A 10,545-nucleotide genomic window follows, 5' to 3' on the forward strand; every position below is an offset into this window, starting at 1 on the left:
TTAATTTATTAAGATCCTGATAACTAATTTATTTGATATTTTATAATATTCTGACATGATGCTGTATCACTATTTTGATCATCCAGTGAGTTCATTTTTTAAGTGTAATTGTAGCCATGATGGCCTTTTTGATTCCAGATCATCCCCTGGCAAATGTTAGCATTGCAAAAAGTTCCCAACTGCCAAGCGTTAGTGCAACTATATTTCAAACAAGTGAGACACTCGAATCAATTCGTCACTTATTTTGAGTGTTTCACATGTTTCAATTATCCTTTTGATGGCCACAGATTTTTGATTTATTGAGTAGTTACAAGTGGGATGTCTTTTATATGGAGTAATGCATAGACATTGTAGTACAATGTACATTGCACGTTTACATTTAGTACAATAATTACTTTATGCTATGTTATTCTAGTATAAAATCAAGCAATATTATTTATTCTGAACATTTCCTTTTTAGGGAACCAAAATGAGATAAGCCCAGCAAATGAACTCAAAGCATGTCACATTTGGTTCTGGACCTGGCATCCGACCAACCAACAACGCCTCGGGAAAAAAGAGTGACAAAGATAACTCGCAGAACAGGGAGGTTACCAGACGAATAGAAAAATGCAAGGAATCTGGAGACCAGAGGATTGATCTTACTGATCTTACTCTTAGTGAAATTCCTTCAAACATATCTGTCTTCAAAATATTACTTCCCTCTGCATCTATAAAAATAAACTTTCCACTTTGCCTCCAGAGATTTGTAAGCTGTCAAGTCTTGTTGCTATATTGGCCAGTGAAAATTCTTTTACAACTCTACCTGATGAGATGAAATTGTTGAAGAAACTAGAGATTCTCGACTTGCGTCACAGTAAACTAACATCAATACACGTGTTTTGTCGAACTTGAGTACTTAAAAAGATATGCTCAGTTACAACAAACTCACGGGAGTGTCTGAGGATCTTGGCAAAATGAAGAACCTTAGTCGTTGATATTGATCGAGAACAAATTGAAGCGATACCTGAGAGTATTGGTTCTCTCAAAAACTTGGAGCTTCTGGATGTAGCAAAAAATCAGCTGGTAAGCATTCCATCATCTATAACTGAGTGTCTAATGTTGTCTCAGTTTGTAGTTAAATACAACAAAATAGATAGCTTACCTGAAAATATCGGGAACCTGAGAAACCTGATCCGGTTAAATGTAATGGGCAACAAACTCGTCAGTTTGCCTAGTTCTATCTGTAGTTGCACAAAGCTTCAAGATGTTGTTTTGGATGAAAACAGATTAACATCCATACCGAAGGGAATGCTCACGTCACTCACACTCCTGGAAAGTATCGAACTTTCTCGAAACTGTTTTATTAGCATTCCCTCTGATGGCCCCAACTCTTTCAAGAACATCAAAACTGTCAATCTAGAGAAAAATAAAATCAACATGATTCCTTATGGAGTATTTTCTCTAGCTAAGAATTTGGTAAAGCTGAATTTAAATGACATTGGATTAACAAATTTACCCTTTGATATGGGTGAATGGACGACCATCGTGGAGCTAAATCTAGCTTATAATCGATGGAAACAGCATACCGGAGGACATACAATGTTTAAGAGAACTTGAACATCCTCAGCTTAAGCCACAATCATCTGGAATATCTTCCCAAGGGTATCGGACAGCTCAAAAAACTGAGAGTGCTTGAATGTGATGGAAATCAGCTGCGGAGCCTGCCTGCAGAGATTGGATACCTGTTAGAGCTAGAAAAACTCAACCTCCACAGCAACCAGCTGATTTCGATTCCTCGTCAAATCGGCTGCCTTTACCGTCTCTCTGAGCTGAACGTCAGTGAAAATTGTTTAAAAGTCTTGCCGGATGAAATCGGTCATCTGGGTCAATTAAAAAAGCTCCTCGTTAATAACAATAGTCTGTTGCAAAACCTTCCTGTTCAGTTGACCATGTGCAGTGAGCTAAATTATTTAAACATTGAAAATTGTCCATTGTATGAAATTCCTTCTGAGTATGTTCAGGGTGGTCCTCAAAACGTACTTTATTATCTTACATCTATAAGCCCATATCATAATTAAATCTTTCGTATAAAATATGTTTTGATGAAATAGTAATTATCGAGATTATGGTATTATTATTGTAAACTTGTTGATACTATAAATAGCGAGTATTCGTACTTAAATTAATAAATGATGCACGACCTTAACCACACATACTTTACATTTCTTATGTTGCTGATATAATGATTCATGGTTTTGTTAAGCATTGAAAATCAAACAATGTATTTGTCACTACTGACTACTGCGTTCTATTTAAGAAAATTGAGTGGGTTAAATAAATAGAAGTTGTTATTTATTGGGAAATATTTAAATGTGCACGGCTAAAAAATTTTTTGATTGAATGGTAAATATTAGGTACATTATCTGTGCCAATTCGTGATAAAGAAATGTTGATTAAGTAAAGCCCGATTTGCTTTGAAATCTCAGACATTTCTTTTGCTTATCACTATACAAAAACAGGTTAGCAAATTTTCGTGTAATTTTGCATCCGTTTTAATGTTTGCTTGTCGACCTTGTAACCTATATGATATCCAATATAAAATTTAACTTTTAATAAGGTTGAAATTATTCCATGCTTTTCGTTGTACAAACTTCTTAAATTATCGATGTTAATTTTTGTTTTATTTTTACAAGTGGGATTTTTATTCTTTTATACTGTCATTCAATAATTGTTTTCAGTACTGCTATTTGATACCAATTGGCATGCCTTTGAATTTGATATTCACCCTTCAAAATGTTTATGCAAGATATAATTATTTGATGATGTAAAATGGATATGTTTTATATATTAACATATTTCTAAGGAACAAGTAACAATTATGATGTCTCATTAACTGTTAAATTATGTCATTTGAGGAAGTACTAGGTTAAATTGAGGGTGGGAAGTCGTATGTTTCAATCTCGAAATGACTCAAGTGATAACTACAAGCTAGGTAAAACTGATAAATTTGCTATCATAATAATATCATAATATTATGAAATGTGTGTATTTTGATGTATAATCATAAATAATCTATAATAATATTAATGATGTATTTGTTTTGTCAATTGATATATTATATAAATATATTTTCTTTATCCTAATCTTGTTGACGAACTCAGCATTTTTCATTTAATATTCCCAAAATGCATAGAAATTGATCTACCTTCTCTGTTTTTCTTGAAATTATCAAATTCAATAAAATTGAAATTATCGAATGTAATTGAAATGACAATTTTAGTTAATGCTCGTACAATGTTATGTTAGTTAAAACCTTTCAACATAAATATAATTTCAGTATGAGAGATGTGTCGCAAATACAAGTATTAATTTGGTCTATGTGGACCGACTGTCAAGAAAGCATCACAGAATAAGGGTGAAATAAAGATCGAAGTTTCGAAGAGACTCGAAAAATGCAAAGATGGAAACTCAACTGGCGTTGGGGTTCTGAGGAACTCGTTTTTCGGGTGCTACAATAGTCATTCTGTCACTGCGGGCTATCACTGAAATCTTCATTTACAAAAATAAACTGACTACCTTGCCGGCAGAGATATGCAAGCTCCATAACCTTAAATCGATTGGAGCTAATGAGAACAATATATCTACTCTCCCAGAGGAAATGAAACACCTGAAAAAGCTTGAAATCCTGGATTTGAGGCACAATAAGCTTGGTCCTGAGATTCCGTCCGCAGTATTTCAGCTTAAATCGTTGAAAAAACTCTTTCTGAACTTCAACAAATTGTCTGTCATCAACTCAGATATTTCGAACCTGACAGAGTTACGCTCCCTTCTGCTGAGTGAGAACAAAATAACCGAGCTGCCTGCAAGCATAGGGGAACTCAAAAACCTTGACCTGTTAGATTTAGCCAAAAACAATCTCACAGTCTTACCTGACGAAATTTGCAAGTGCACAAACATATCTCAGATTGTGTGTAAGTACAATAAGCTTGAGACTGTGCCCGTGAACATTGGTGATTTGACTAAACTGATTCGTGTGAATTTTTGTGGGAATCGGTTAACGAGTCTTCCTGATTCTATTTGTTCGTGTGTTTCTATCAACGATCTTGTCATCAATGAGAACCGACTGAGTTACATTCCCAACAACCTGTTATTGTGCCTTCCTCTTGTTGAAAACTTCAATATTTCTCGGAATGAGTTTACCAACATACCATATAGCTCGCCAGACTGTTTTCAGAACATTAAAACAATTAACCTTGAGGGAAACAAAATTAGAATGATCCCACATGGAATCTTCTCGAAAGCGGAGCGACTTGTGAAACTGAATGTTAGTAATTTGTCCCTGCAAGGACTGCCGTTTGATATGAGCAAGTGGTCCACCCTAGTGGAGTTGAATCTGTCCAACAATAACCTCACTGTGTTACCGGATGATATTTCCTACCTGACGGAGCTTGAGCAGCTTAACCTTAATTTTAACCAGCTTGAGACTCTGCCTCCAGAAATTGGGGCTCTGAGAAAACTGAGGACTCTCGATGCAGAGAGTAACCAACTGCGGTCACTGCCCATTGAGATCGAGTTCCTGGCAGAACTGGAAAAGTTGAACTTGCAGGGCAATCTACTGACGGGGGTTCATCGACAAATAGGGTTCATGGAAAAGGTTTGGGATCTGAACATTAGTGAAAACCATCTCCGAACAATCCCTGGTGAGATCGGGAACATGCGGAGCCTACAGCGACTAAACATCAACAGCAACAACCTACTTAACATGATCCCTGTAGAGCTGACACGGTGCCATCTCCTCAACTACCTTAAATTTGGAAATGCCCCTACTTTAACGAAATACCGTCTGCAGTAATTCTGGGAGGTCCCAGGAGGTTCTCACGTACCTCACCAATATTAGTCCATATCATTGAACTTCCTCAGTTTGGGTACCGCGTTTGAGGATGGGAGGTATTGTATGCTCAATCCCACATTCAGTCGGTTTGTTTGGATGGAGTGACGTCCGATTTGTCTTTATATTATTTTTACAGGGGATTTACAATTCAGCTATGCTAATTGAATGATTGATTGATTGCTTGATAAAGATTTGAAGATATCCGAGTTGTTGAGAAGGTGATCATTTTAAGCCGGGATGTAAAAGACAAATTTATGATTTCAATATTCTGTTGCCAGTGCTCAGCCAGTACTTGGCCAGTTACCAGTGCACAGTTCTCCGCTCCCTGTTTGTAGAGTTGAAGACTGTCAAGGGATGTATTATAATTGCAATTTGTTCAGGATTTATTACCGTAGTAGTTGCAATGGCGATCGAGCCATTGGGTCCGAATCATTTTTAATTTCAAGGATTCTCTCAATTTCAGAAAAAAACAGTTTTTACGTACCAAATTTTTCGACAAAACTTGACGAGTTAAAAGGATTTTCGTGAAATTGATAAAAACCATCTGAAAATATGTCTTGAATGTTTTAAAATTATTGATGCTTCACTGTTGTTAACTTAATTTTTATAAGTACAGAAAATTTTATTCCATCTAGATTCTAGACCTTTAAAAGCTTGCTGTAACCTTAATAAGTTCGTATTGGATATTTTTTGTTTTTTAGAAGCGTTTTGAAACTTGAGTTCTATACCTTGTTTTTCAGTATGATCATAGTTATTTTCTAACAAATTGTGGTTAAACACGCCGTGTTTGAATATATATGTATATTATATATCAGAACCTGATCAACTCATATTATTACACTCACGATGTAGTTCTGTTATATTAGTTTTTGATATATAAAATATAAACTTAAAGTTTCATTTTATGATATTGTGTTGTATCATTGCTTTCAAATTATGAGACTATTTTCTGTAGTATCTTACAGATCAATTGATAAGACTAATATATGTAAAATTTATGAATTAGCTAAATTGGCAAGTTGTACTACTCAGCAACATTCTTGAACACTAACTAATTAAATTAAGACTAATTAAACTAATTAACTAATTAAATTTAGACCGTATTGATTTGATTTTATGAACAATTTCATAGTAATTCAAGTCGATTTGTGCGTTTTATTCCCTGTGAAGGAACTAAATACGAGCATTATATATAACAAAATAAATGCCAACAAAATTGTTTCATAAACTCATGAACTCCAAATCTTTAAGATGAGTAGAACTGATGATTAGTAAAATTAAACAACAACAACACTATTAGCTGTATTTATCATAGATATTTATAGAAATGCTCCGCCTGGAATTCCATGTTTTAAATCTACATTCTCAACTCTAATACACTGTAATTGTTATATGATCTAGTACTATAGTTAGTATCTTGAACTATGTATAAATGTATTGTTTTCAAATTCCAATCTCATAGGTTACTTGCCGTACTGACTAAAAATTATTTTAGTACATATTTGTAATGATCTAAATGTATTTTCGGTGCAATTTAAGCCTCGTTCTCGGCAATAAGTATTCAGTATTATTACGATTACAACTTTCCTGGAGTAATTTATTCTGACAAATCTCCACACTCCACAGCTGGTCACAATGTCTTTTAAATTCAACTTCTTTGGTTCCGAGGACAATACCAACAAAGAAAATCAAGACAATAATCCAAGCGAAGGAAGTAACCTGATTTCCTCATCACCAGAAGGAACAGCATCCCATACAACCCTAATACACTTACTCTCCTGTTTTCAAAATGGAAAGAACTCCATATCGGTTGCCCTTCCCACACGTATCAGTATCTAAAAGATGTGGATACAAGCAGCATGAAGGAAGTTGTCATGAAGTCAGATTTAGTTCCAGATGTTTACGAGGGCGGCTTCGAAGTCTGGGAGTGTACTATTGACCTGTTGAATTATCTTCATGTTCATAACGATGTGGTTAAGTCTAGTTCATCTGTCCTTGATTTGGGTTGTGGTTCTGGTTTGTTGGGGATATGTGCCAAACAGATGGTGCCTGAGGGTCGTGTTCATTTTCAGGATTACAACAAGGAAGTGATTAGTAATTTTACAGTCAAGAACTATCATAAGAACTGTGGTGGTCATCAGAGCCACCATGTTGAGTTTCTTGCTGGTGATTGGTCCAGATTATCAGGAAAGTTTTCAAAATATGACTTGATATTAAGTGCTGAGACGATATATTGTATTAAGTCTCAGGAAAAGGTACTCCGAGTTTTACAGGATCATTTGACCGATGATGGTGTTGCATATTTCGCTTCTAAAAGACACTATTTTGGGGTAGGCGGTGGACTGATAGACTTCCAGAACTTGGTCCAATCTTCAGCTTCATTGAAATGTGAGGTGGTCTGGAGTTGTGAGACGGGTTTATTTAGAGACATATTGAAAGTTTCAAGGTGTTAGGTCTGTGTAATAATTTATTAAATCCCTTATGCTCTAGATCGTTATTATATTTAGATGCTCTCAAATCAATCAATTTAGCAAATTTTAAATGACTTCCGTCTCTAATCTGATGTAATCGAACAAGGGTTTCATATATAATAGATATATTATCAAAGGATCTGACTGGCAAATTTCAAATGACTTCCGTCTCTAATCGAACAAGAGTTCCATATACAGATATATATAATCAAAGGTTCTGACTGTTAATTAATCGAATTATGATGTCAACTCATTTAACTTCAAGTTCTTAACCATTTAAATTTTATGTCCTGTGTCATAAAATTTATCAATAATTTATCTTTCAAAAATTGTTAAGGCAAGGCAATAAACAGAAATGTATTATATTATATATAATGTAGTCGTCAGTCGTCGGCACAAAAAATTCCTCAAGGTAAAATGTTTAAAATAGTAACAAAATTCTAACTATATTCCCAGACATACAATGACATAGGTACTTAAATCATACCAATACGTGACATGGATGTTTGATAAAAATACAATTCTTATGAAAGTGTCTTGTTTTATCAAATAATTGTAAAAGCTGACATGATTCTTCAATTTTCAGTGGATGGCTTAGAAATGGCAGACGCCCCCCTGCGTATCCGTCAGGCACTACCTTACAAGATTAGAGACCTCAGCCGGAGAACAAGAAAAGAATCCGAAATTTATTCCGATAGTGCGGAATATGACTTCGAATACTCTGACGAGGATTGTTTAGAAAATGAGCTTGCAGAGTTGTATGCGTACTCAGAAACATCTGATTTACAAGGATGTCAGAGTTCGTTTGAGCACTTTGAATCTAGTTTGGATTCCTCTGAAAACTGGTATTCGCTCTCAGACGTCGACAAGATGAGGTTGTATGTGAGTTATTGGAGTTTTTCGAGCAGAAAGATGTTGTGCACCATTCGTTGGGTACACAGTGTATTTTGTACATCCTGCAAGGCAAATACAATGAGTGTAACACGTTGGCTGAATGTTTGAATGGCTCAACTGACAATGCTTTTCTTGTCTACGAATGTGGATTTTTTACCAATACTCCTAAAACAAATTCATTTCCAACTTCAAGAATACAGAACAGAAAACCGGCAATCGGACCATGTAGAAGAAAGTTTCGCAATGAGAATGTTGTTAAACACCCTGTACACCATGATGTGCCTGATAAAGTCAGCCGAGTGTGACTCTGTGCAGAAGCAGAGGAGTGCTTTCTTCAAGGAACTTTCTGAGCCTATGCATGGTTACCCTAACCTAGGACTTTTTATGTTGGAGATGATTTATTCGTTTGAGAAAGGTCTCTCGATTTTACCCATCAAGAAAATAACATTGATTTTCTGGAAATACTTGCTGTCCACGTTGGGTAATATGAAGATATTGCTCAGAGAAAATAAAGATCGTGAAGAGAACGGGTTGGGCGCTTGGGTGGAGCCAAAAGATCTCCCTTCCTCACAATGGCAAGTTTTACAGCCTCAGTTCCAGACCGTATCCCTATGTCCGAAATGATGGAAGATGAAAGTGAAAAATCCAACTTGTTATGTCCCAGCGAGGACGGAGAACATTCTCGTAGACTCCCTTGGAAGCCAAAAGCCAGACAAGCAGACGTTGAACTGTACCTCAGAACCTGCAGACAGAAGTTTTTAGGGTACCAACTGGAAGGTGATAGTACAACTATGGTGGGGTTACCTGACTCTATACAGGAGGGGGTGAAGATCCTTCAGCAGCATTTGTATGTTAGTCATGGTGATCTGGCAATGAGACATGAGGAGAAAATGTGCAATACTCCTAAGAGGAATAGAAAAATATTGTTTTTCCACCCTCCAGCGGAAGATCTCTACAGAGCAATGCTACCTAAAATGGAGGATTATATAATTGCTCTGTTAAAAGTTCTGTTAGCTTCCGCTAGTACCCCTCTATCATAGCTAAAAAAAAAGGTGGCAATCTCATAAAACGTTTTTAGTGTTTGTTTTGCCAGAAGATCCAAACCCGATCGAGCCACAAAGACTCCAAAAGGATCTGAACCGACACAAGGAAATCATCACCAAAGCGGTTTCTGCATCTTTGCTACTCCTTCTTAAACATTTCCGGTTAAACCACGTGTATCAGTTTGAGTTTATCAGCCAGTGCATGTTTTACGCTAATTGCATTCCACTGGTCCTTAAATTCCTCAACCAGGACATGAACATGTATGTTACTGCTGACAATTCTATCCCTAGTTTGGTTTTCCCTAACTCTGTTTATTTCTTTCATACACCTCCAAATTGGGATTTACTATTATTGAACCCCACGACACCTTGCCAGATGATATCTCACCAAAGGGTATGTGTTGGAGAAACCTATTTTCGACAGTCAACATGCTAAGAATCATCCAGAAACTAACTAAATGGCGTCCTCCTAGAACCATGATGCTGAATGTATTCAAATCTCCGCCAATTCTGAAGAAAACCTTGAAAATATCACACTGGCTTGTCCATCTCTACGTCTTGAAACTCTTCAAACTGCAAGCAAAATATCTCGGTAAAAACTGGCGAAAAGCCAACATGAAGATCCTCAGTTCAATCTACCAACACGTTCGACACAGACTCCTCGACGACTGGGCCTACGGTAGTGACCTAGACACCCGACAATGGGAGGCACCCACTGATGACAAGATGAATTCACCTGCACAATGTACCATGCTATGTGGTACCGTGACCTGCTCCCTGATACATCACAACTCCCTGATCTACCAAGTCATATTGATGACGAGAGTACAACGGATGATGTTCAGAAGTTTATTGATGATTGCCAGGTTGAGCTGCCCAAGGACTTTGAGAGTAATTATAAGGTTTGGTTAGAAAGAGAGGTTTATGATAAGGAACATGATTGGGATGCTATGTTGGATCGGTTTAATTATAACTTTAATTGTGATGATTCTAGTACTTGAATTTGCCTATGTTTTGTTCCCTTGGTTTGTTAAAGTTGTTGGCTGACGCAGACGTCTATGCCCCCTTCTTTAAGAGCGTTCTTTCAGAAACCTGGGTTTTGTGGGGATTTTTAACCTCTTGTCTTGGATATTTTGTGTTTTTGGTATTTAATATATGCTCCAGCCTAGCTTAGCCTTCTCTAGATATGTGTGAATGACCGTCTTACATGATACTAAATTGATAACAGAAGAGGATATCGTTTAAATATTGAATTGACCCTGAT

General features: G+C 36.4%; 4 protein-coding genes and 1 pseudogene across 4 annotated transcripts in view; all 5 read left to right on the forward strand.

Moving 5' to 3' along the window:
- The window catches only part of LOC134824344 (NAD(P) transhydrogenase, mitochondrial-like), a 1,149,555-nt gene that overhangs the window by 775,481 nt on the left and 363,529 nt on the right, over positions 1-10,545 (forward strand). The gene's annotated exons all lie outside the window — the stretch shown is intronic.
- Positions 1,013-2,141, forward strand: LOC134824355 (leucine-rich repeat protein SHOC-2-like). Its single transcript, XM_063836245.1, is given in 3 exon segments — positions 1,013-1,557; positions 1,559-1,600; positions 1,602-2,141. Coding segments are annotated over 3 exon segments (960 nt in total). The 5' UTR covers positions 1,013-1,098; the 3' UTR covers positions 2,061-2,141.
- LOC134824352 (leucine-rich repeat protein soc-2-like) lies at positions 3,554-4,909 on the forward strand. The gene has a single exon (XM_063836241.1). The coding sequence runs from the start codon at positions 3,641-3,643 to the stop codon at positions 4,832-4,834; it is 1,194 nt and encodes a 397-aa protein (XP_063692311.1). The 5' UTR covers positions 3,554-3,640; the 3' UTR covers positions 4,835-4,909.
- Positions 6,592-7,405, forward strand: LOC134824361 (histidine protein methyltransferase 1 homolog). Its single transcript, XM_063836252.1, has one exon. The coding sequence runs from the start codon at positions 6,733-6,735 to the stop codon at positions 7,324-7,326; it is 594 nt and encodes a 197-aa protein (XP_063692322.1). The 5' UTR covers positions 6,592-6,732; the 3' UTR covers positions 7,327-7,405.
- On the forward strand, positions 7,834-10,331 carry LOC134823916 (striatin-interacting protein 1 homolog; annotated as a pseudogene).

This window comes from Bolinopsis microptera, chromosome 12, assembly GCF_026151205.1.
Source record: "Bolinopsis microptera isolate Bmic1 chromosome 12, MBARI_Bmic_1.0, whole genome shotgun sequence".
Classification (NCBI taxonomy): Eukaryota; Metazoa; Ctenophora; class Tentaculata; order Lobata; family Bolinopsidae; genus Bolinopsis; species Bolinopsis microptera.

Excerpts from the sequence above, each read along its gene's own strand:
- LOC134824352 (XM_063836241.1), top strand. The coding sequence starts at position 3,641 with ATGAAACACCTGAAAAAGCTTGAAATCCTGGATTTGAGGCACAATAAG.
- LOC134824361 (XM_063836252.1), top strand. The coding sequence starts at position 6,733 with ATGAAGGAAGTTGTCATGAAGTCAGATTTAGTTCCAGATGTTTACGAG.